This window comes from Rhinolophus ferrumequinum, chromosome 12 (assembly GCF_004115265.2).
Source record: "Rhinolophus ferrumequinum isolate MPI-CBG mRhiFer1 chromosome 12, mRhiFer1_v1.p, whole genome shotgun sequence".
Classification (NCBI taxonomy): domain Eukaryota; kingdom Metazoa; phylum Chordata; class Mammalia; order Chiroptera; family Rhinolophidae; genus Rhinolophus; species Rhinolophus ferrumequinum.
Genome location: NC_046295.1, coordinates 76,586,665 through 76,611,844, shown reverse-complemented (window position 1 = coordinate 76,611,844; position 25,180 = coordinate 76,586,665). Strand labels below are relative to the sequence as shown.

Sequence of the window (25,180 nt, the reverse complement as noted above, 5' to 3'; positions counted from 1 at the left end):
TTTCCTGGAGGGAATCCCATCAGATCAATACCACTTCCTTCAGGAAGTCCTCCTGGATGTGCCAGCCTAGACTTGCTCCTGCTTCATCATGCACCTCTACTGGGGCCTATTTACCTTCAGTCTTGAAGCTACAATTTCTTGCATAAAAAGGCGAACATTCCCTTAGAAAAATGGGCCAGGGACACAAACAGCCATTTCTCTGATGCTTCAATACAAGTGACCAATCAACATAGGGAAAGATGCTTCATATCACTGATAAGTCAAGAAAATAAAATCTTTTTTCCATCTATCAGATTGGTTGAAATTAAGAAAACTGATAACCATTGGTGATGGCAATGAAGATGGTGAAATGGGCACTTTCATCTACTGGTACGAGAGTGAGAACAGGCAAAATGGTTTTGGAAGGTAATCTGACAATACCTATCAAATGTCCTTTGATTATGTTCTTCAAAAATATTCACATAAATACATACGGGTACATTTAGACGATAGTCACTGTAATAGTATTCGTAATTGTGAAAAACTGGAATGAACAGAGGGCTAATTAAACAAATTATGACATAATCATATAATGGAATACTCTATAGCTCTTACAAATAATAAGGTTTTTGGCGTGGGAATACATCCATGATATAACAAATGAAAATAAAAAAGGTAATTTGGTGTATATATGTGCATGCTGCGTGTATGTGCGTGTTTTTGGTTTTTGTTGTTGTTTTTTCACACTAAACTGATACTAGTGGCTTGGAGAAATGATCCTTTACTGTGTCTGCAGGATCTGACTTCGTTAGAAGAAGCATATACCATCTGAGCACTGCTGCCTCCTGCCCAGGACCACAGGCTGCTCAGGGAAGGCCGTACGTGAGGCGCTGCTGGACTCCAGGCCCAGCCCAGGCCTCGCAGAGAGGGCACTTGGTCAGTGTGTGCTGACCTGGCACCTGGCACAACGCAGCTTGGCCTTGACCGCCCAGGCTCCCAAAGCACCAGAGCTGAAGTGGGTGGGATGCCGGGGCTACCCTGCAACCTGGTGGGAGCGCACTGCAGGAGGCCTGCCAGGCACCCAGACAGCAGCAAAGTCCGTTCTGCTATTTTGGGACCCCCAGAGAACCAGGAGGGATCCCAGTAACACCTCAGAAAGTGAGGGGGGTGCAGGTTGTCTGTCCCAGCTATCATCTTTGCTAATTACTGAACTGGTGCATTGCAATGCCGTCAACTTAGAAAAATACAGAAAACACAAAGGGAAAAACCAAATATCACGACAAATTCCCACCTCTCAAAAATATTCAGTGTGAACCATTGGGGGAGGGTCCTTTCGCTTTCTGAAGACAGAAACATACAGAGTATCTTCAAGAAATGATATACTGTACACCCTACTTTTCCACTTAGCAATATAGTGCATTTCTTTTACTAAGGAGTATTCTTCTACAAGACACTGAATGGCTACAGATTATTCTTTTGTACATAATTTACGCCACCAAATTCTTTTCCCCCCCAGAAATGTAGATTTTTATTCTATTTTTTATACTAGAAATGTAGTTGGACATTATATGCGTATGTACATTCTTATTCACACCTGAATTTTCCTCAGGAATGTACATGTGTTTTAACAAACATGCAGATAGTGATTTTTTTAATTCAATATTCCCACTCCTGACAGCTTTAGGAAAGCTTTCTGCCATAATCCTTGAGAATCACATTCTCTCCCCAGAAGAAAGAAGGAGGTGCAGAGAAGGTGCTAGAGCAGAACACTTACCTTTCATTTTCCAGCGACTTCAAAATCTCGGAACTTTTCTTTTGCCTGTGGAGAAATCCATGAAAGGTTCCTGCAGTCGCCCCTAGCAGGCCTGTTTCCGACAGCACATGCCTCGTGGTACCGGCTGTGCCAGAGGAGGCCTAGTGACTGGGCTGGGGGCCCCTGGGCCCCACCACTGAGGGGCTCTGTGTCCTCAGGCCCACTACTCCACCACTCCAAGCCCCAGTTCCTTGTCTGTGACTGGGAAAAATAATAATGACAAAAACTTCATGGAGTATTTGTAAAGAGTGAGTGAGGAAATATACATGCAGTACGTGGCACATAGGAAGCACCCAACAAATGGTGGCTTTGCTGAATGCCCTTGGCGGTGTGGGCACGCTGAGCTGCACACGGCGCTTGCCGGCTCAGGCACCGTGTAACTGCTGGATGGCGGAGGAGCAAGCGAAAAGGAAAAGATGAAGTACCCCATAGGGAACAGAATCAACAATGTTGCAACAGCTATGTTTATGTGCCAGGTGGGTACCAGACCAATCCGAGGGAGCACTGCATAAATTATATAAATGTCTAACTGCTATGCTGTACACCTGAAACTAATATAAAATAATAATGAATGTCAACTGTAATGGAAAAAATAATCATAAAAAAAGAAAAGCAAAAGGAAACCAGAAAGGAACAGGGGATGTGGTAAAAGCAGTTCTGGAATCTTTCCACAAGGGACCCCGACTAGACTTTCTCAGGCTTCTTGAGATGTCTGTCTGACCCCCTTTCTCCCAAGCCCCATCAGACCTGCTCCCAGCAGCTCTTACCTTGGACAGGATTTGTTAAGACAAATCTCCCTACACGGTGAAAGGCTGACCTCAGCACAACGGGTTACGGAACCCAAAATATCAAAGCACTTGTGATCTCAACTGTCTTGTTAAACACACTCATTTTACAGATGGGAAACCTGGGAGGCCCAGGTCCAATCAGTGGCAGCCCCACGACAAGAAACAGAGCTGGTCATGCCCAGATCAGTCTTTTCTCTTTAAACTGGTGCAAGATTGGATCCTAACGATGGAAACCTTGGGCAGGAGTAGGGCCTTAGGGGCAAGCAGACCCCCGTCCTGGGCTCCTCCAGGGTAACACGTGGCAGAAGGTCTCTGGGTCTGGGGGCCAGAAGGACGGGGCCTGACCTCTGATTGTCCTGCAGGAGTTTCTGGATCCGGTTGGAGATGTTCTGCTCCGTCTGCTTCAGCTGCTCCTGCAGCCGCTGACGTTCTGCGTTGAGGTAGCGCTGGTGCTCGCTCAGGCCCTGCTCCAACCGGGACTGCTCCTGCGGCAGGACAGGCAGAGGTCCTGAGCACGGGGACCCCCTCAGATGCTGTAGGGCAGTGAGGGGCCCTGGACTGGGGTGAGGAGAGCAGGTTTCCTGTCCCTGGCCTGCCAGCCCTTCCCGTGTGACCTTGGACCATGTCCTCCCTTGCTAGGCCTCAGGGTGTCCACGGCACACAGGAGGCTGGACCAGGCGATCTGCAAGGGACCCCCAGACCCGGGAGGCTGGAAGGGAGCGAGCTTCCTCCCATTGCCTTCCCACATCAGAGGGACCTCGGCCGGAGTCGGGAGGCCCTGGCAGGGGTGCTGATCCGCCCGGCCGCTCACAAACCTCCTTGACTGTCTGAAGGATCTCGTCCTTCTGACTGTTGCTCTGCTGAAGGAGCTGGGCGTGCTCTCGCTGCCCGAGGTCCAGGCGCCGTTCAAACTCGAGTTTCTCCAGCATCTTCTGTTCCTGCAAGAATGTAGATCCTGGTGACTGTTGGCACAGGCTCTGCGAGCGTGTGAGCAGGGTGAACGAACCCACCCGAAAACTCTGACCAAGGCAGGGGGCAGGTCAACTCCCCAGGGCCCCAATGTAACAGAACTGGCTGTCTGCTGGCAGAGGCTAGTGGTTCAGAGCTGGGGTTGGGCTCAACCTTTCTGAGCCTCACGCTTCTCACCTGTCAGTGGAGCTACCCTACCACCGACTGAGGCTGTGAGAGGACGTGCTGAGGCGATGGGTATAAGAGGAAAGCGCTACCCTCTAATTTAGAGGCAGGAAGGACTTGTTTCCTCAAGTCTTTTATGACAGTTGAGGTCTTTAATGAAAAGTGACAGAAGACAAAAGGCATTTTCTTACCTTCCTCTTCTCATAGTCTGAGAATCTATTCTGGGGGGAAAAAAACAGTGGTCAGAGAAGGTGGGCAGCCAGGCACTGTTCAGACTCCGAGACCCAGCCCAGAGCATGGCACCAGCATGGTGGGGGTGGGGGTGGGGATGAGGGGCTGCGTAGTTTGAGAAAGGGACCCAGATGGTGCTAGTGGACACGAGAGTTGAGAACCAGGTGGCTTGGGCCATCGTAGGAAGGTCTTCAAGGCAGTTCTGGGCTGCAGCACTGAGAAAACGTGCTGCTCCAAACAGGAGCCCAAGAAATGGGATATTTGATCCCCTTGTACGTTTGCACAACACACCTGTAGTACCCAGCTCTAGCCCACCAAAACACTCCCAAATGCACAAGGGTGTCTGCAGAAATTCCTGCAGAATTGTTCAAAACAGTGAAAACACTGGAAACAACTCAAACGGCCATCAACAGGTGATTGCTTCAAGAAGCCATGGTGCATCCATACAATGGATTATTACACAACTGCCAAATAATGGGGCGAATGGGGGTGGACCTACAGGGAGAAATGCCTGCCAGTTTTCACTCTATGTGCAGCCCGATTCCACTCTTGTAAAAACAACATCAAGGAAACTTGTTGTCATTGAGACAAAAGTCAGAAAGGAGTTCGTTAATCAGTTCATGATGGTTATCTCCAGGCGGCAGATTGTGGGAGGGCGGCATCCACTTACGGGGTACATTTCTGTATCGTTTACATTTATAACAAGGAGCACGAATTACTTCTGTAGTCAAACATCAACTCTCTCTCTCTCTTTCTCTCTCTCTCTCTCTCTCTGCGGCCCAGCCCTTCAACTTAGTTCTCTGCCTCTGAGACCAGGACCAGTCTCTGTCTGAGCTGTAGAAGCATCCTATAAGGAAATAGGATTTTTCCTACCCTGAGGTAGGAATAAGATTTTAAAAATTAAATCTTTAATTATACAGAACATATCTGAATATATTCTCATTGCGAAAAATTAAAACATGGCATAGAAAACTAAAGTACCCCCTGACCACTCACAGGCCTAATCGTGGTTCCCTCCCCCACTCTCCCACTCCACATGCCAGCAGGCAGGTGCACCTTACCTGCCACTCCACCTCCTCCCTGGAGAATCTGTCCGTGGGCCCATCAGGGCTGTCCTGGGAGTTCTTGGCTCCCTCCTGCTCCAGGACTGGCAGCAGATACTGAGAAGGGGGATAGTATTCCAGCCCTGACTCTGCAAGAGATGACACAACTGACTAAGAGGGAGGAGACAGGCCAGGTACCAGCAGCCACCAGTTCCTGCCACCCTTGCCTTCCTCCTTCGTCCCCAGCATCCTGTCCCACCCCTGCACTAGATGGGCCCTTGGGTTGTTCACCGGTCCTAAAGTATGAGCCTGGACTATGGTCAGTGCTTAAGAAGCATCAGCTGAGTGAATAAATAGGCCTACCACCTGACTCTTCGTCATCCAAGTGAGGATGAGGTGATAGAAAAAGCCAAGACCAAGTTCTACCCATGATTTCCTGTGAGACCTTGGGCAAGATACTTGCCTTCTCTGGCCCTAAAGAGTTTCCTCCTGTATAATTTCAAAGGGTTCATGCCCTGTACCCATTTTCCAGTGGGTTGTTTAACTTATTCCTGCTGATCTGTGGGTGCTCTTTACATATTGTAGCTAATAGCTTTGGGTCTATAATACATGTGCAACTATCTTTTTCCGGGTGCTAAGTCATCTTTTTAACATTGATGATGGTATCCTCTTGAGGTAAAGGAGTTTTAGATTTTAATGTAGTCAAAGTTATCTCCCTCACCCCCTGGGGAAGGGTATAAATACGCAATTCACAAGAAATACTAAAACTGGGCTGTAGGCATATGAAAAAACATTTAAAAGAACAGACTCTCTTGCTCATCCATCAGATTAGAAGACTTGCAAAACTCCCAAGTGTTCGTCAGGCTGTGGCGCGGAGGGTGCCCTCAGATGCCCCTCACAGGAATGTAAGCTGGCACGGCCTCTTCAGAGGGCAACACAGAGCGCATGTCCCCTTCCACCTACCAACCCTCCTGTTGCCTGCCCTAGAGAAATACTCACACTGTACCAGACAGGCGTGGGTTACACTGTTCCTAACAGTGGAAAACCGGAAATGACTTGTGTTCATGATAAGGGGACGGCTAGGTAAGCAATGGGCGCTGCCACCAGAAATACTATATAGCAGTTAAAAATGAGGCGGGTCCATAGGTTGACATAAGAAAAGGCTAAAGACCTATTCTTGAGTGAAAAAAGCAGGGCATAGAATCCCGTAGCATGGTATCTTTTGTGAGTTTTTTCTTTTATGCTTTTAAAAGAGCAAACCCCAAAATTTCACATACATATGTATAAATGCTACACAGTTTAAATAAATTGAAGGATTATTTCTGTTTTATTACTTATGTCTCTTGTATCTCTGGAGAGTGGATGATTTTATAATCTTTTTAAAGAAAGGCAAGGGTTTGGTCTAGCTCAACCATTGGCCAGAGGACATATTAGAATCACCTGTTACCCAGAGACTAATTCAGCAGACACGTGGTGAATTGTTGTGCGGTGTGTGTGAAACTTTTTCTCCCTTTTAACTGCAGTATGACACACATACAGAAAAAAGCACAGTCTTCACGTACAGCTTGATGAAAGTTTACAAGTGAACACGGCCTGATAAGCAGGAATCAGTGTTGGTCAGAGCGATCCAAGGGCACGCCGGCGTCTGGCTTCTCTCAGCCCACACGGCGTCTGCGAGGTCCCCCAAGGTTGTTGCTACAGCGGATTATTCTTGATTGCTGTGTCATATTTCCACGTGAGGGTAAGACAGTTTGTCCATTCGACTGCTGAAGGACATGGGACTGTCACAGAAGGTGCCGCTACGGATTTTTCTGTCGTGGGCCTTGGCCCTGTATCCACTTGGCGTTTCTCTTGGGTATCTACTTAGGCACGGAATTGACGGGTCACAGGATATTGGAATGTTCGGCTTGAGTGGATACTGACAATCATTTTCTGAAGAGTTTTTGGTTTCCACTCCCAACTGCAGAGTCTGGAAACTCCTGTTGCTCCACATCTCTGCTAATTCTTGGTGTGGACACATTATGTTTGGCCATTTTTGTGGGTGTGTTAGGGTTTACGTGTCTCTTTGCAGTTTTAATTTGCATTTTCCTGTTGCCGGAAATGATGTTGAGTAGATACTATCGGCCATTTGGATGTTGTCTTTTGTAAAATTCCTATTCACGTCTTTTGACAATGCCTGTTCCTTATGGATCTCTAGGACTTCTTTTTATCTTCTAGAAACAAGTCCTATGTTGGATATGTATGTATTGTAAATATCATTTCCAACTTTGTGGCTTGCCTTTCCTTTCCCTAAAGGGTGTCTTTTGAAGGAGAAGTTTTGTATTTTAATGAAATCCAATTTATCAATCTTTTATGCTTAGTGCTGCCTGTCTCCTATTTAAGGAAGAAGTTAAGGTTCTTTTCTTTCCACGTGGATATCCAGCTGATGCAGAATCATTTATTGAAGAGACCCTTGCTTTCCTTCTTCATTGCTTTGCAAAGGCACCTTCTTCATAAACCAGATGACCATATGTGTGAGTCTTGGCTGTGACCTACAAGTTCCACAGGTGACAGGAGCCCCTAATTGAGAACACCCAGGTGAACAGGAGTAACTGGGTACAGGCATACCTCGTTTTATCGCACCCGTTTTATTATTGTGCTTCACAGATGTTGCTTTTTTAAAAACAAAAATAAATTGAAAGCAAGACCTTCCACCAGCCAAAAGATTACAACTCGCTTTATTGCAGTGGTCTTGAAGGGAACGTACAGTATCTCCGAAGTATGCCTGTATATGCTTTCCTTTCCTGGCCCCCAGACCAGTGGTGGCCCTGGGGTTGAGCAGCTTCTGCTGCATTGCCATTTCTGCAAGTCCAGTCCACCACGGTTTCTATCCTGGACGACCCCAGGGACCTCCTAACTGCCCCCCTCCTCCTCCACTCTGCTTCCTCCAATCCCTTCTCCTCCCTGCAGCTGGAATGATCTTTGCAACAAGCAAATGTGATCAAATTCCTCTCCTGTATGACAGGGCCAGCACCTTCCCCTTCATCCCCGTCTCTCTTCCCCTTCCGGTGTCCCTAGGTATTGGGCCTTCTCTCTACCCTTCTTCCTCTCCCCTGCCCCCCAGGCCCTTCCATGCGAACCTCCTTCTGCCAGCAACACGCTCCTGTCCTGTCTAAATCCTGGTCATCCCTCAGGTTCCAGCTCTGCCACTTCTCAGACACAGCTTTCCCGAGGCCCCTAAATCTGATTCCCCACTGTGCTTTCAGAACCATCATCGGTCGTTAGATTTCCTCGTGTGATCATCTGTTTGGCCTGTCTCTCCTGCCAGACTGTGGCCTCCTCGGCCTCTGCTGTTCCCCCAGCCTGGGCTGGCACAAGGAGCTGCCGCGCCCACGTGTGCTCACTGAGCAGAGTGGGCAGGCTGCCTGGCTTTACCTTTGCAGAGGAACTGCTGAATGGCCTTGGTGCCGGCACAACACACCTCCTGCGGGGGGTAGACCATGGACGAGGCGTCGAGGCTCAGAGTCTGCAGACACAAGGGGAGCCCTCTTTACATGGCATTCACGGCACTGCTCAACACAATCGAAAACCACCTGGGTTAGTCATTAATTTGTGTGTACTGTCTCCTGCCTGGCGGGGAAAGCTTACCTGTCTTGTTCCATCTGCGTTCCCAGCTCCTAAAACACTGACTAGCATGCAGCAAGCACTCAATTAATGTTCTTGGATAAATACATGAGTGATGAAAAAGGGAAGTTATAGGACAGCATAGAGAATAAAAGTCCATCTTTGCAAAAAAATTAATACCCATATACTCTCACATTAGTATGTTTATAGAAAAAATTTGGAGCAATTCATATCTGACTCAAAGTGGTTTCCTCTAAGCATGGGTTCTGGAGTACTTCCTACATGAAATGTTTTATTAACATTAGAATTTTTAAACAATATGCAGTATGATTTTCAAGTAAGGAAAAGCAAATATTTATACAAGCGTACACATGTACGCCTATAGATTTATGAAGCCCAGGAGAGAAGGACCTAGGTCCACACAAATGCCCACAAAGCTGCCTATGGCCATGGTATGAGTTGTTTAACCAAGCCCTCCTGCCAGCCTCTCACTTCCCATAGTCCTTTTGATGCCACCAAGTGCCGGCACGTAGGCCCCTTTCAGGAACTGATAATCTCTGTGCCTGGAACAGACAGAGAAGCCTCAGGGGCCAGGGGAGTCCTGGCTGGGACAAGGCCGGGGAAGAGCGGCTCAGACCCTCCTTCCTCGTCTTGGCCAGCAGAGCCCCTGCCCCCGAGGGTGCTGAGGGACCGTGAATTGCAGGAGGGAGGGGGGAGCCTGCTCTGGAGCTGAGGAACTGACTGCCTGGGGTTGGGAGGCCCAAGGGTAGAAAACCTCATCCTGGGGAACTGAATCTAAAGGAAATTAATCTGACGTGGGTAATATGAGTCACTGAGTAAAAAGTGTGGCAGTGTAAGCGCATGGACTGTGGCTGCACCGCTCAGGACGGTGGCCACGAGCCATGTGTGGCCATAATTAAGTTTCCATTTTAATTGACTAAAATTAGAGAGAATGTCAAGCTCAGTTCCTCAGTTGCACTAGCCATGTTTCAGGGGCTCAGCAGCCACAGGCGGCCAGCGGCTACTGTACCGGACGGTGCAGATTACAGAACATTTCCATCGTCAGCAGGAGACACAGCTCCCGGACAGCACTGAACTAAGTCACACAGGCTCCAGCTTGTCACATGCCAGCTGTGTGGCCCTTCAACAGGCCATCTGACTTCTCCGAGCTGCAGCTTCCCCAGACTTAAACAGGCACAGTGTCACCAGCCTGGCTGTTTCATGGGCAACAGGAGCGATAACATGTGGAAAAGAACTTGGCCTCAACTAAGAATGGCTGCTGTTACTGTCTCGTCCTGAAAACACGTTTGTCCAAGGTGCCACCAAGAAGCTCAGGAGATTTTCATTTGAAGAATCATCATGAAACGAATCACTCACAGAGCTCTTACCAGCTGTCTCAGAATGGCTTTAGAAATAGAAAGACTGGCCTGAGCTGCACTCACTGTTCAGTATGGCAGCCACTGAGTACAAGTAGCTCTTTAATACAAATTAATTAAAATTCAATAAATTCAATAAAATTACACACGTACTTCCTTGGTCAAACTAGCCACATTTCAAGGGCTCAACAACCACACGTGGGTAGTGGCTACCGAGGGACAGCAGTCACTGACCATTTCCATCATCGTAGAAAGTTCTATCGAACAGCACAGAGAATACCCACGTGTTGGCCTGTCTCTCCAGCCTGACCAGTCGGTCCTTTCTCAGGCTGGCCGCCATGGCAGCAGGGACCAGCCACTGGGGCCAGCCCCCTCCCTCCCTTTGCTGTCTCCACGCTTACCCACTCACTGCTGACACCAACACCAGTGGTCAGCAGTCTGGCTTCAGAGCTAATGACTGGCCACTGTCAGAGGGTTTCGGGCTGTTTGGTCAGAATGGATAAGGCCCTGGTCCGGAGGCTGAGCTGCACAGAGGTGAGCAGCACGGGCCCTGGATTCAGATGGCCTGGTTTCAATCCCATCTTTGCTATTACTAGTTGTGTGGCCCTTGGACAAGTTCCTTAAACTGTCTGCGTCTCAGTTTCTTCATCTGCAAAGGGGCACAACAGGATTTTTGTGAGGATTCAGGGAGCCGACGCAGGTCAGGTGCCTCGCCTGAGCAGGCCCCCTGATAAATGTGAGCCGTCTTGTCTCATGACTGTAGGAACCCACCTTCCCTGAGCGGGTTGCATCGTGCAGTGTCTGCTGGGGGCCGAACTGTGTCCCCCCACAAAATATGCATGTTGAAGTCCTAACCCCCAGTACCTCAGAATGTGGCTGCATTTGGACATAGGGTCTTTTTTTGGTGGTGATAAGGTCTTTTATTTTATTTTTCAATTACAGTTGACATTCAGTATTATTTTATATTAGTGTCAGGTGTACAGCATAGTGGTTAGACGTTTATATAATTTATGCATTAATCGCCCTGATTAGTCTAGTACCCGCACTGTACATAGTTATTACAATATTATTGAAGTTATTACAATATTATATTCCTTAAGCTGTTCTTTACATCCCTGTGACTATTTGTAACTACTAATCTGCACTTATTCCCTTCACCTTTTTCATCTAACCCCAACACCCCTCCCATCTAGCAACCATCAGTTTGTTTTCTGTACCTATGAGTCTGTTTCTGTTTTGTTTGTTCGTTTATTTTGTTCTTTAGATTCCACAAATAAGTGAGATCATATGGTGCTTGTCTTTCTCTGTCTGACTTATTTCACTTAGCATAATACCGTTTAGGTCCATCCATGTTGTCACATGGACATAAGGTCTTTAAAGAGGTAATCATTTCAAAATGAAGTCACTAGGCTGGGCCCTAATCTAATATGGGTGTCCTTATCAGCAGAGGAAATCTGCACACAGACATTTTCAGAAGGAAGATGTGAGGACACAGGGAGAATATGTCCGTCTACAAGCCAAGGAGAGAGGCTCCGAAGACACCAACTCTGCTGACACCCTGACCTGGGACTTCCAGCCTCCAGAGTCTGAGAAAATAAATGTGTGTTGTTTGAGCCACCCAGCCTGCGGCACTTTGTTATGGCCGCCATGGCAAACAAACAGTGTCCCTGGAAATGCTCACTCTCCCCTCCCTGGAACCCCCTTACCTGAGGAAACTGTTTGTGCAGCTCCAGCTGAGGCTGCTCCCTCCCTCACAGCGCCCTGGCCTCTTGATCTGGACCCTTCACTTCAGGCCCGCGACTTGCAACTACACAGGCTCCCCGCTCTTCTGCTAACGCATCCTGCGCTTTCCCACCTCCTGCGTTTCCTCACACGGTCTCCACACCTGGAATACTCCTCTTTGCCTCGGCTACGTCTCCGAAGCTTATTCCTCTTTCAAGGTCTGGCTCAAATACCACCTCTTTCAGAAAGTGTTAACCCCATCAGGATTTGGCCTTATCTCTTCACTCTGGAAATATGTTTTTCTGCCACCATTATGACTGCAAAAGCCACATAATTACAACTGTTCACACATCAGTCACTTCGCAAGCTCCTAAGGACTGTGTGTTGAGATCTCTGTGACCCCAGCACCCTGTGACCAGGACAGGTATTCAGCAACGTGGGACTGGGGAGGTGGGCAAGCCAGAGAGGACCCCAGGCAAGAATGACTTACCTCTAGGGTTCGAAGATGCGCCAGCATCTGGGGCAATCTCTGAATCTCATTTTCACTGATGTCGAGAGTACGTAAGCTTCGAAGTTCCCCCAAGGTGCCTGGAAGCTCCTTCAGCTTGTTGTCTGGAGAGATCCCAATGGCACAGCTCAACACCCCAAAGCCCCTTCACCAGCTTCCTGCCTCATACCCCCCAGGACTCGGGGGGAGGTAGGAGCCTCTCTGACCCTGACTGCGACGCTGTGGGGAAGAACACGACGGTGGAGTTTCAGTGACCGGGGCTCAAGTTCCCGCTCCACCACTGACCAGCGGACTGACTGTGGAAAACCGACTCGACCTCCCTGGGGCATAGATTTCTCATCTGTAAAACGGGTTAATACCACTTGGCCTCACAGGAACATTCAGGGACTCAGTGAGATTGTGCACATGAAGTCCGCAGCACGGAGCCTATCACACAGTAAGTGACCAGTAAACGGGGCAGCTTTATTTTTTATCATTATTCATGTCACATTTAGGTAGACTGAGGCATTCTGTGCAGAAAATACATAAAACAGCCAGGAAGAATGAAAGGGCTGGGGGTACAGTGAGGCAGGCTCTGTCAATGCATTAGAATCCTGGGTCTGTCTCTGTCACACAGGGTGGTCTTGAGCAAGTCACTGCTCTCTGAGCCTCATTTTCTTCACCTCTTCCCTCTCCCTACCTCAGGACTAGTCACAAGGCTCGCTGCAAGCTGTTCCCTGGGTGTGAAGTGCTACTCAGAACTGTCCCAGTGGCTGCTGGTTCACTGTCACCCTGTCAGTCCAATGCTCTTATCATCACCACACTCATTGTTATGACACGAATGACAGAGTCTCAGAGGCCTAGCTGTCAATGCCATTTGCCCTCCTCCCCACAGGGCCCCTCCTCGCCCCCCCATGGTTACCATGGAGACAGATCAACCTAACAGGAGGTCAGTCCAGTGTATAGTGACGCCTCGGGACTGGCTGCCCTCATGCTCAATGGCTTCCAGGAAGATGCCAGCTTGGACAGCCCAGAGCTGACCGAGGGTCATGTGGACAGGGCTTCCTTGCCCCTACCTTTCACATTGAGGGTCTGGAGCTGGGTCAGGTTCCCAATGGAATGTGGGAGATATGTCAGTTGATTCTTTTCCACATTCAATACCTAAGAAAGAAGGAAAAATGATGAGACCCCCCTCCATAGACAATTGTGATATCCTTGCTTTGGGACAGGCTTCACCCGCGTACCACATACAAACTTTTCCCTCTTCCTGACAGCTCTGTGAAGAAGGTATAGGTTATTAGGATCCCATTTGAGAGATGAGAAAACTGAGGCTCACGCCAGTGAAATCATATGCCCAAGAGAGCAAAGCCAGACTTTGAACCTGGTTCTGGCTGAGGTTCCATCATTTACACAGACCACAAAATGCCCAATGACGGTCCCACAATCAGGAGGGCAGGGAGAAGGGGACTAACAGATTAGGCATCCCGGTGAGGCAGCACGTGATACGGCTCTAGTTGTCCCAGTGTTAAGAGAAGGAAACTGAGCCGCATGAAGGCAGTGGGAGAGCCCGAGCTCTGAGGGCCGGCAGCTGGAAGCCGGCTTTGCTGGATTCTGAAGGTCGTGCTCCCTCCAGGGTGATGTGCTGGGAGGTAAGCAACGCCAACAGGATGACACATTCAACAGTCGTGAAACACAGATACAATGGAACGCTAAGCGGCCATTAAAAGTAATGTGGCAGATGAATATTTGATGAACCAAAGGATGGTTATGAGTTACTGTCAGATATTCAAGTTACAAAACAGCAAATGAAGCAACTCTATAAAAATATACACATAAAAAATGTCTCAAAACTCCAACACCAAGGTCTTCACGATGGCTCTAAGTGGTGGCAATGACTACTGTTCTGTCGCATGTTTCTGTGTGACCTCGGGCAAGTCTATCATCCCTCTGGACCTCGGTTTTCTCTTCTATAAAAGGCGATAACCTCCCCGACAGGGTAGGGTTGTTCATTCATTTCTTAGTCTCCTCCACGCACAAGGCCGCATGCTAGGTAAGGACGCTGCCTGCAGAACGCCCTTTCGGTAGGGGAGCCAGTCAACGCATAATTAGTAATTATACTGCACTTAGTGTGCTGGGGGAAGAAGCCGGGGTTGAGACCTAGGCGAATAAGGTAGAGCTTCTTCGGGAGGTCGCGGAAGGTCCTCAGGGACATTTGGGCTGACAGATGATGAGTCACTCAGACAGAAGGAAGAGCCTTGTGGATAGGCCCGGCCGGGGGTGGGCACAGAAGGCCAGAAGAGTGTTAGGAGCTGGCTGCAGGCAGCGAAGGGGAGAAGAGGGTAGGAGAGAACGCTGGAAAGACACGGGGGCCCATCGTATAGGGTCTGATTGGACTCAGTGAAGAGAAAGGATTTTAATCTATGTGTGAAGGAAAGTCGCTTCTTTCTCTGTAAACTGGGGACAATCAACACCGGCCTCATGGGAAGGCTGTGAGGAATGAATAGATAACACAAGGGAAATGCTTAGCTCTGTGCTGCCACAGGCAAAGTGGAGGGGCTACTACTAACCAGGATTAACAGGGAGAGGTGAGTCAGAGTGCCCAATCCAGCATTTTTAAAGGTGCGAGGTGTTCTTTTCCTGTAAAGTTGCAGACGCGTGTGATGAAATCCCGAAAAGGGCAAGCCAAAAATACGGCAGAGAGACGCCCACGGCCCAGACAGCAATGGCCAGGGTGTCATTGGGTGTCTTAACAGCAAAGGGGCAGGGGACCTTGAGCCAAGTGTCGCCCTGGCCAGAGCATATGCAGAACATTCCAGGCCTGTAGAGGTGCAATTTGTCACTTAGGGATCAGAGGGGGCTTTTCTGTTGCCTGTAGCCATACCTGGAGGGCCGTCAGCTGTCCTATATCCTCAGGAAGGGCCGTCAGCTGATTATCATGAAGATCCAGAACCTGCAGAAGGAAACCTATCAGTCCCCAACTGAGACAGCCCCTCTGATTTCTGGCCCCCGAGAGGCAGGCACATGTCAGGGGGGTGCCTCAGACTTCTGGTGTTGGAATGGAGAGCAGCCAACCTTTCCTCTCCAACAAAACGGTCATTCCAGCTCATTTCCTTTTTCAAAATATTATACCATTTCATCCTTTTATTTATCAAATATTTGTTTTTACTGTTGAGTGAAAAAGTATGCATTCATATGTTAAAAAGAAAAAATCTTCATAGTATAAATAGATATTTGCATAGAAAAAGACTACTAAATATACAATAAAATATTGAGAGTGGTTCTCTTGAGTGTGAAATCATGTTTTTCCTTGTTTTCTGCTTAATTGTACTTGGTCATTTTTTAACAATGAAAATGAGCAAAAAAGGCATAGAATATATATATATATATATATATATATATGCCTACATATATGTACTATACATATATATGAAATATTAAAACATAAATATAAACAATTTTTAATGTTATCTTTTTCCGACTACAAAAATAATGCATGTTGGACAATAAAGAGAAGTAAAACTACCCCATCCATACAAATCCGAGTTAACCATAAGAAACACTTTGATGCCCATCCTGCTAGTCTTTCCTCTTCGTGTGTGTACCCACTGTCACAGCCCATGGTCACATGGAACAATCCTGGGGTCATGCCTCCCATACTGTATGATTCCATCCCAGTCTGTATTCTGGAGGAGCTGACTGACAGGAGGGAGTCGCCCCAGGTCACCAGGCTTTCACACACCAACTACGTGATGCCTGGCGTCATCCTGTTCCTCCTTGTCTGGGACCATCAGTCTCTCTGCCCTCTGCTAGTTCACTTGCTATGAGTCTATGGTTTGCCTTTCCACCTCGCTGGCAAGTTCCCTGAGGGCAGGGCCTGTGGCTGGTTCTCTTTGTAACCCCACCCCACACACAGCACGTAGAAGGTGCCAAGAAACCATGCTGATCAAACCCCAGACTGACTGTTAGGCCTGTCTGGCATAAACTTGAACAGAGAGGACACGAAAGGAGTAGGACGCTTGGCTGCCACCTGGAAAACCATGCAGAGTCCCCCATGCCTGGGAGAAGTGCCCCAGTACCTTGATGGTTATGAGACTCAGGAGGCTGCAGGATTTAGGAAGCAGGGAGGTGAGGTGATTCGTGTGGACAATCAACACCTGTGTGGGAAAGATTTGCTGCATGTTAGGGTGAAGATGAGCCCCTAGGAGGAAGGCTGAGGGCCGCAGTCAGCTTAGCCAGCTCAGAGGAGCAGGACGCACAGCCTAACCCAGGCCTGCCCTGCCCTGCCCTGCCTTCTCTGCTCTCCCAGACAGCACAGTGGGGGATGGGCTCTCCAAAGTGGAATCAGATGACCTTAAGACCTGGAATTTCAAGGGTGAAAGGGACTTTAGAGGGCTAATTCTACTTCCCATTCTGAGAAGAGATCCCCGTGCAGTTGTCCTGATCTTAACCTTCCTCCGCGTCAGTGTCTTCACATGGAAAACAGAGGATAATAAAGTACCTGCCTCCGAGGGCTGCCATGATGGTTAACAAGCTAATAGACCAAAAGCACTTGGCCTGAGCTGGCACGTGGCCCAGTGCTCAATCCGTGTGATCTGCTGCCATTTCTGTCAGGCACTGACCCTGCATGGACGCTTCCATTGTCAAGAAGCTCACTGCTCTGTAGGTATGGAGCACTTCTTACCTCCCTTCACTAAGTAATCCATTTAGAATATTCTTACCTAGCTGCATTCAAGGCCGCAAAGACTTTCTGAACAACTATTCATTTCACTCTTCATCTCCCTGGGGTGACCAGAATGAAGTGAGTGCAGTTTTTATTATTAATAACAATTAGTATTTACTCTGTGGCAGGCATTATACTCTGTGCCTTTATATCTCTATGTCCATCTACCTCTGTCACTCATCGAGTCTCACTGTATCTCTGTGAGAGTAAAGCTATGAATACCTCACTTCATAGATGAAGAAACTGAAATGTAAGAGTTTAAGGAAGTTGCCCAAGTCATGAGGAGCAGGGCCAGGATGTGACCCAGGGCCGCCCAATGCCAAGGACGGCTCTCCTAACTGTGAAAAGACCTGCTGCAGGCAGAGAGGGTGAGCATCAGAGAGAAGGGAGGTGCCAGGAGAGCTCCTGAAAGGCTTACCTCACAGCAAACAAACATGCAATAAACAATTCTCTGAAAACAAAGACTCATCTCACCTTTTTCTGTAGAACTTTGCATGTTGCAAAAGCCCCAAATGGAATCTAAGATAAGATAAAGAAGAGTCAGTGCCTCTTTGCCAGTTTTAAATTTGTTTTCTGATTGGCACACGTGTGAGGGAGAGATGGGGCAGAAGGCGAACAATGCCAAATGCTGATGTGGAGAACAGCACTAAGCCCAGGAAAGGCTGGTGAGGAGTGTGGCTCGGGGCGTGGTCAGCCCTCCCTTCCAATCAGCTGGCAGGAGATCGCCCTGCCAGGCGCTAGCCCGCCCCCCTCATCCCCATCCCCGGCATCATTTCCATCAGGGGCTGAAGAAAGATCTCTGGTGCTTTGCAGAGGCTGGAGAAACCCAGACTCTCCCAGGACCCTAGGAATCTGTGGGTACATTTTTCAAGTAGACTCCTTGACTCGTTTGAGACTATGGCGAGGCCTAAGATCATCTCGATTCTTTTGGACAAAAACAAAATCTAAGGAAACACCTCAATTAGCGCGTCTGGACCTTTTAAAGCCCCAGTCCACATCTGTCTGTCCCAGGAACACATGATTCAAGAAGAAAGGACAGATCAAACTCGCAGTCAGGACACCACCCCAATTTACCTCTGAGAGCTCACATTTAGAGATGTCAAGAATGTCATCTGCCCCAGCTTCTTTTGCCTAAGGATAAAAAGAGTTATTTTAAAAAAGTGTTCAAATCATCCTTGCAGAGTGGACACACCAGGCAAAGAAACAGGATTACAACTCTGCAGAGGACCACAGACAGCATCTGGTTCAACGTGTCCATTTTGTAGGCTTTAAAGGGGCTTGAGGGCCAGCAGGGAAGAGCAAATGAACAAGGGATGACAGGTGTCAGTCTATGGTGGGAAGTACAGGGCACTCCCGTATTTGACAGGTAGCCTCCTCAGTCTGCTCTGAGTCAGACATTTCCTCTGGGGGTGGGGAAGGCTGATGGGAGGGAGCAAGGCTTGTCTGGGGAGCAGTGCAGAGCCCTGTTTTGTAAGACAGAGGCGGAGATGGAGATGGACTCCGAGGAAAGCCGTTTTCCCTCACCAGACACATCTGGTACTCCAGGCGTTTCCGAGCCTCCTCGCTAGGTTTCCTCTTCCTGAAGAAGAGTGGCATTCTTCCTTTTTCCTGGAGCAATCTTCACGACACTAGGGCATAGGAGAAAAGTTGGGGTCTGGGGAATTTTTCTCCCTGGGTGCTGGGGAACCCCCCGGCACCCAGGACAGGTAGCACGGTAACACAGCATGGAGCTGGTCGGCTGGACTGTATATCCCTTAAGGGCAGGGGCTGTGTCCATCTCGACCGTCACTCTGTGCCCTGAGCCAGGCAGAGCAGGTACTCAGTACTTTTTGTTCTGTGTTGACTAAACAATAAGCACCACAACGTGGTGGAAAGAGCACAGTGGCAAGCCAGGTGACCTGGGTTCCAGCCCACATTTGCCATCAGCCACTATGAGACCCTGGCATACCTTTGCTCTGTTCTGGTCTCCCATCTCTTCTCCACGTTAAACAAGGGGGTTGACCTAGAGAGGTTTCCTCAGGTCCTGTCCAAAGATGCTCTTTGAGGAGTCTAACAGGCTGGCCTGATGAATCGCATCTAGCCTCTGAAACAGTGTCAGGGTGGTATCAACCAGCCATGACCTTGGGGAGCTCAACTATATCATAACCAAAGAGATTTTTTATAAGAAAAATTCAAAACCAATTCTCAGGCACCTTACCACTCTCACAGTTATTATTACGTCTAATTCTCACCACACCTCTGTTTATAGTGATGAAACTGACAATCATCGAGATCGGTGAGCTGGTTATACAGCCTGGATGTAGCAAAACCAGTCTGGAATTCTGCTCTTTTGAGTCCTGATCCTGTGGATTTGCCCAACTCTTTGGTGCTCAAATAACTTAGCACACACTAAGTGCACTGTCCCAAACTCGGAAGGCAGGTGCTCACTGCCTGCCCACTATCTGCACATATCAGCGCTTGATAACCGATATAGATGGGCCAGGAAGCAACCCTCCACGGAGGTTTATGGTGAACAGCACAGGCTTGGGGAGGAAATACAAGTGGGTTTGAATCCCAGATCTGCCACCCGCCAACCATGTCACCTTGCTTGGTTCACCTCTCTGAGCCTCCGTTTTCTCATCGGCAAAATAATGTTACCAGCACCTGATTCTGTGACAATCCAGTGATATCGTGTATGTAAAGCCTCTAGCACAGTACTTGGAACATAATGAGTGCTCAGGCAATGTTAGCCACACATCCAACACACAGTTATTCAGGGCCTACGACAGTTAAGGACTAGGGAGAAGAGGGCCAGGAAGGAGATCCAGTTGAAGAAGACACAGGCACAGTCCTCAGGGGCCGGGGTAGAGATCACAGGTCTCCGCCCACAGGGGCATGAGCTGTCTGGGGAGCTGCCAAGACTGCGGAGCTGGCACTTGTCACCCCACCGGCCTGCAAGGATGGGGAGTAGTCTAAAAGCAGCCGACCCCCGTCCTACCCCACGACCAGCTCTTAATCTTCTGCTCCCCAATGACTAAACCTCCCTCCCTCGCTCCCCGAAGTCCAGCTCCTTCCACCTTCTCCCCAGCAATCATACCTCCCTCAAGTCTCCCAGATCAGCTCTTCCCAGCCAGTGCCAGGTCCATCCCTCATTCACCCCATCCCTCATTCACCCCGTCCCCCAACATCCAGCAGAGATGGGGAGAACCACACCCTTCTTCCTCTGGCTGGAGTGGGGAGGGCCAGTCTGACCTGGCTTTGTGTCTGGCTAGTCCCTGACGACCGTTCCCTCTGGTGACCCTGAAGGCAGGCCGATCACTCGTAGGGCTCTGTCATGGGCGCCAGTCGCAGACCACCTGGCACGAGCTCCCTTGGATCCAGAGACTGGTCTCCTCCAAAGGCAGGAGCGGGGGACCGAAACTCAGAATCACGGAAAGTCATGCAGACCAGGATGACGAAGTCTGAGGCTCTGAGAACCGCACAATCTTAGAATTAAGAGTTAGAACGGATTTGGACCCGAACAAATTGCTTTGATGACTAAAATGCACACATCACGAGGGAGTTAAAAGGGGTCCGGGGTCGCTGTGGCCCTGGGGACTCGGAATGAGGGTGCGGACCTCTCAGGGGAGGGGCGGGGCTCTGTGATTAGGTGACAGGGACCACGGGTGACCCTCACGGTAAGGGAGAATGGGGAACAGAGAGGCCCCGGATCTTGGGAGCAGCCCTCTCTTGTCTGCCTCCCCTGGGCAAACTGCCCTGAACTCCCTTCCTCGCCCCTCGCCCCTCGCCCCAGCTCACCGCGGTGCCAGGTTCTCCACCCGTCAGCCTCTGGCGCCTGCCCACAAGCAACATGGCGACAAGGGCGTCGCTGGGAGGCGGGGTGGAGCCGGCGGTTCTCGCGACAGCCGCGCTTTCCAGCCTATATCCGGCGTAGTCGCGGGTCTTCCGGTCTTTCGCTCTTTCGGCTTTCGGCGCGGAGGAGGCCGCGGTGCAACTTTCTTCGGTCGTCCCGAATCCGGGTTCATCCGACACCAGTCGCCTCCATCATGCCGCCAAAGTTCGACCCCAACGAGGTCAAAGTCGGTGCGTGTTTTAGATGTGGCCGGGGCTGCGGGATGGAGCATCCCTTTCTCTCCGCCGCCCCTCGGCCCTGCGGCCCCCCAGCAGTTGCCTTTCCCACATCGGGCTTGAAAGCGGCTGCCTGCTAGAGGCCTTTCGGGTGCTGCCGTCAGGGCGCTGTGAAGTCCTGGCCGAGTCTCTCACTCCTCCTGGGCCTCAGCTTCCCCACCACGTGCTAATGGGGAGGGAGGACCGGACGCCCCACGCCTTAGGGTAAGGCTTGTCTCGGGCGCTCCCCCGTTAGACTGGGCTGGCTGGCGGCTGGGATGCAGCCACGCCGGCCGGTGTGGCCTCGGCAGCCTGAGCTGAAGCGAAGGCCTCGGCCGCGTGGCGTTCGGAGCTGTCCACGCCTAAGGAGGAGGTGGCTGCGGGGAGGGGGTGGCCAGCCCCGAAAAGACGCGGAGGGAGGGCGGTGGTTCGGCGGGTCCTCCTGCAGAGGCATTCATTTGTTTTTCTCCCAGTATACCTGAGGTGCACCGGTGGGGAAGTGGGTGCCACGTCTGCCCTGGCCCCCAAGATCGGCCCCCTGGGTCTGGTAAGTCATTCTCGTAGAGGCCTTTTCTTAACTTGTATGAGAACAGTTGTGTGGTGGCTTGTGCAAACACGGGCCGTCTGTCCCCGATTCGGCCTGAGGCACTGAATTGGCACTGGGTGCGGTAGAAAGGTTATATACGAAAATCAAAGCCGGTACCGGGAAGCAGTAGCTTATTTTCCAAGGTCTCTTGACCACTGCTGTTAGTGTACCGGGGAGATGGGCGGGAAGAGGTCAAGTGTGGGACTTGAAGTCGACTGGCTTAGTGACGTCCTGTTTCCTACCGTGTTGCCGCGAAAATAAGACCTTGCCGGACAATCAGCTCTAATGCGTCTTTTGGAGCGAAAATTAATGTAAGACCCGGTCTTATTTTTCTATAGTATAAGACTGGGTCTTGTATAATATAACATAATTAGTATAATCCTGGGTTTTATATAATATAATACCAGGTTTTATATTAATTTTTGCTCCAAAAGACGCATTAGAGGTGCTTGTCTGGCTAGGTCTTATTTTCAGGGAAATAGGGTCAGGGATTGGGCGTATCGCTGTTGGACGATTCTGGTGTACATTAGGATAGCTTGTATTTTCTTCTCTACAATAAACCTACTGGTTAATATGACTAGCTTTACCTGTGACCAGCTTCATTTATCTGCTTCTCCGTTTTACTAAATTTGCACTTCCCTAAGTATCATGAGGCCTTTATTCCTGCATAGTGGTGCGAGTGCTCTCAAACTTGGATTTGTTTAAGCAGTCTGAATATTCTTCCTTGGCCCTTAGCTCAGTTGGCATTCACTGGTAACACTTGTTTAGGCTAGTGGTCACTAAGAAATTCTGAAGTCGCATGTGCCCAGGTCACATCCCGGTAGCTAGACTTGGATTGGTCTGGCACCGGACACTGATACCTGTAAAGCTTCCCAGGTGATGGAAATGTAACCAGAGTTGAAAGTTCCTTCATTACCACATGGGTCCTTATGAGAGGGTAGGTAGGAAAGGGACTTGGTCCCATTATGGCCCTAGGTCTGCGTCTTACAGCTCTGAACAAACTTCACCTCTAGCCTCATTTGCCCAATTTATACATACTGGAGTGATAGTCTTGATTGGGTAGGTACAGTTGTGTGCTTCAGACAGTTTCCTGTGTGCTTGATGAGGATTTGTCAAGTAAGGAAGACCGGGCAGGTTTTCAGACTGCTTCAACTTTGGGCACAATATGATTACATACTTTTATTTCTACAGTCTCCAAAAAAGGTTGGCGATGACATCGCTAAAGCAACCGGTGATTGGAAGGGTCTGAGGATCACAGTGAAATTGACCATTCAGAACCGACAGGCCCAGGTACTTGGCTTGAGGGAGGGCAGAGGTCGTAGCAACCGCCTGGGACTCATGGGTGGAAGGTTCTTGCTGATGTGGCCACCTGCCACCAGTGGTTGAGAGCAGTTTCTCTGTCGGGAAGGCTTTTTCAAGAGCATGGGCCACGGTCAAAGACATGGGCTCAAATATTAACTCTTGTCACTCGTGGGACATTGAGCACATCACTTAATGTCTCCTAGGCTAGGACATGTTTCAGATGATGAAAATTATTTGAGAATGTGCAGCAAATCCAGTGTGGCCCATGGTCTCTAAGAACCAAGTTGCATGCCATGTTGTCTTCATTGGTGAGCGGGGCAGGGTTTATTCACATTGAGAATCTGTTTTGCAGATTGAGGTGGTACCTTCTGCCTCTGCCCTGATCATCAAAGCCCTCAAAGAACCACCAAGAGACAGAAAGAAGCAAAAAAACAGTGAGTGGCTTTTTCCCTGATGCAGGGTTTGTGAGTGGTGGTGTCTGCATAGTGCTTCATACAGAGCTGCATGTTTTCTTTTTAATGAAACCTTGGGATGGCACGGGGATTTGATGTCAGACTGTTACAGCCAGGCTCTACCACGAAGTGCTGTGCAGGAGGGAAATGGGCCGGGTGAAGCCACTGAGAATGATGACCACTAATTAGGAGACAGCACTTCTGAGCTGGATGTCACTAAACAGCTTAACCAGCCCCAATAACTTAAGTTTGTCTTCTCATCTCTAAAGTCTCTTCCACATAGGATTGGCAAAGACTTGGTTTTGCCCTGAGCCCAGCCACCCGCCACTGCACCCGACCAGTTCTGTTGGCTGGTGCATTCCAGTGGTGAGCTGATAGTAAACCCCAGCTTAGGAAACAGGGTTGTTCTTCATGTGGATGACTCTGTGCCGAAAGCGTGGGAACAGCCTGGAAATGGCTGAGGGAGGACATGTGGTCTGCTCTGGCTTTGGGTTGTGACATAGCCTTTGCTGTTTTTTCTTCTCTGCAGTTAAGCACAGTGGGAATATCACTTTTGATGAGATCGTCAACATTGCCCGACAGATGCGGCACCGATCTTTAGCTAGAGAACTCTCTGGTAAGAGGACAGTATGGAACCACCTTCATCATGATAAGGGGGTATATTCACTGAGTGGTAGCATTTTCCCACTTAAAGTGGATTTTATTCTGTAAGACCCTAAATTTGGGGTGCAGTGTCCCCTAGGTTTGAAAGAATGGCTTAATCATGTTGAAGATTTTGGGCTGGGTGTGTTTAATCTGGGTATCAAGGGTCCCATGCAAACATTGCATTCAGGGATTATGTAATTACTAGGCTGGTACAAAAGTAATTGTGACTTTTGCAATTATTTTTAACCTTTTAGACCGCAGTTACTTTTGTACCAACGTAATAAATGGAACTCCGAATTTGGGATTAGAGGAGCAGGGATATTCCTGGTATTTTATAAAATAGTTCCTCCTCTCTGCTGTGAAACTCAAAAAGTATTTCCCCAATGGTATCTGAGGATTGTGAGGGGCTGACAGCCTTTTCTGAATTACAGGAACCATTAAAGAGATCTTGGGGACGGCCCAGTCTGTGGGCTGCAATGTTGATGGCCGCCACCCTCATGACATCATAGATGACATCAACAGTGGTGCCGTGGAATGCCCAGCCGTGAGTGACTTCCATCAGTTTCATTTGCTTAAAATCGGGGTGAAAGGTGGAGAGGAGCTAATGTAGTCATGGAGATAAACTGGAAAGTTCTAGAAATGGTCAGTAGTGGGGTTGAGAGAGAAGACATTTTTTTCTGTCCTATCACTGATAGGATTTCTTTTTTCTTTCCCACAGAGTTAAGAACTACAAAGGAACATATTTCAATTAAAGATCATTTGGCAACCAGTGGATTTTTTGTTGTAGCCTCCTCCCTTGTGGTCAGATGATTGGGGTCCAGGTGGCAGAACCTGTGAAGTGGACATCTGGGCAATAAGCTCCTGTGGGTGACAGATTTCTGCCCTGTATTGGACTAGCGCAGGAAAGACATCTGGAAAGGAGGTCTCAGTGCTTTTTGTAGACATTCATGGAGCTCTTCATAAGAAATAATTCTTGGCCAGAAGGAGAACTTGTACAGCATAAACTCACATCAGACTAAATTAATCGTTAGTGGGTGGCCCGGGGCCTGTAATTAAAGGCTTTGATATTACAGTGTACAGCTGGGGTTCAGAATCAAGTTCATGTGAAAGTGAGGGTAACGCTGACTGCTGAAGTAGCTGCAGGTCCTAGCCTTACCCTTCTCTGAAGCTGTTTAAACCAGTAACACTGTCTCCTAACGTGTCGTCTTTTCTC

The 25,180-nt window shown here is 49.1% G+C and overlaps 2 protein-coding genes and 1 non-coding gene across 5 annotated transcripts in view; 2 read left to right on the top strand and 1 right to left on the bottom strand.

The window, feature by feature from the left end:
- LRSAM1 (leucine rich repeat and sterile alpha motif containing 1) overlaps positions 1–20,263 on the bottom strand; it is a 36,208-nt gene extending 15,945 nt beyond the window's left edge. For 2 of the 3 annotated variants that reach the window (XM_033123102.1, XM_033123104.1), the window contains exons 1-14: positions 20,128–20,259; positions 18,421–18,524; positions 17,971–18,027; positions 17,371–17,415; positions 16,253–16,330; positions 15,058–15,126; positions 13,253–13,337; positions 12,180–12,301; positions 8,403–8,493; positions 5,007–5,137; positions 3,906–3,935; positions 3,396–3,518; positions 2,926–3,065; positions 1,754–1,798 (exon numbers count right to left, since the gene is read on the bottom strand). In XM_033123102.1, the coding sequence (XP_032978993.1) occupies positions 1,754–1,798; positions 2,926–3,065; positions 3,396–3,518; positions 3,906–3,935; positions 5,007–5,137; positions 8,403–8,493; positions 12,180–12,301; positions 13,253–13,337; positions 15,058–15,126; positions 16,253–16,330; positions 17,371–17,415; positions 17,971–18,027; positions 18,421–18,492 (1,088 nt within the window). In that variant the 5' untranslated portion in view covers positions 18,493–18,524; positions 20,128–20,259. Of the gene's footprint in view, positions 1–1,753; positions 1,799–2,925; positions 3,066–3,395; positions 3,519–3,905; positions 3,936–5,006; positions 5,138–8,402; positions 8,494–12,179; positions 12,302–13,252; positions 13,338–15,057; positions 15,127–16,252; positions 16,331–17,370; positions 17,416–17,970; positions 18,028–18,420; positions 18,525–20,127 lie in introns of all 3 variants that reach the window. The other variant, XM_033123103.1, reaches the window with a different exon arrangement.
- A 537-nt stretch (positions 20,264–20,800) lies between these two features.
- On the top strand, positions 20,801–25,158 carry RPL12 (ribosomal protein L12). The gene is made up of 7 exons (XM_033123113.1): positions 20,801–20,958; positions 21,456–21,529; positions 22,760–22,858; positions 23,223–23,304; positions 23,852–23,938; positions 24,399–24,511; positions 24,686–25,158. Exons 1-7 carry the CDS (start codon positions 20,922–20,924, stop codon positions 24,689–24,691), a joined length of 498 nt encoding a protein of 165 aa, XP_032979004.1. The 5' UTR covers positions 20,801–20,921; the 3' UTR covers positions 24,692–25,158.
- LOC117032608 (small nucleolar RNA SNORA65) lies at positions 23,643–23,770 on the top strand. Its single transcript, XR_004424783.1, has one exon. It is a non-coding gene; the product is annotated as a small nucleolar RNA SNORA65 (small nucleolar RNA).
- Positions 25,159–25,180: the final 22 nt, after the last annotated feature.

Coding starts and splice junctions, on each gene's coding strand:
- RPL12 (XM_033123113.1), top strand. CDS start 20,922: ATGCCGCCAAAGTTCGACCCCAACGAGGTCAAAGTCG. Junction 20,959..21,455: donor CCCCAACGAGGTCAAAGTCG/GTGCGTGTTTTA, acceptor TTTTTCTCCCAG/TATACCTGAGGTGCACCGGT. Junction 23,305..23,851: donor CAGAAAGAAGCAAAAAAACA/GTGAGTGGCTTT, acceptor TCTTCTCTGCAG/TTAAGCACAGTGGGAATATC.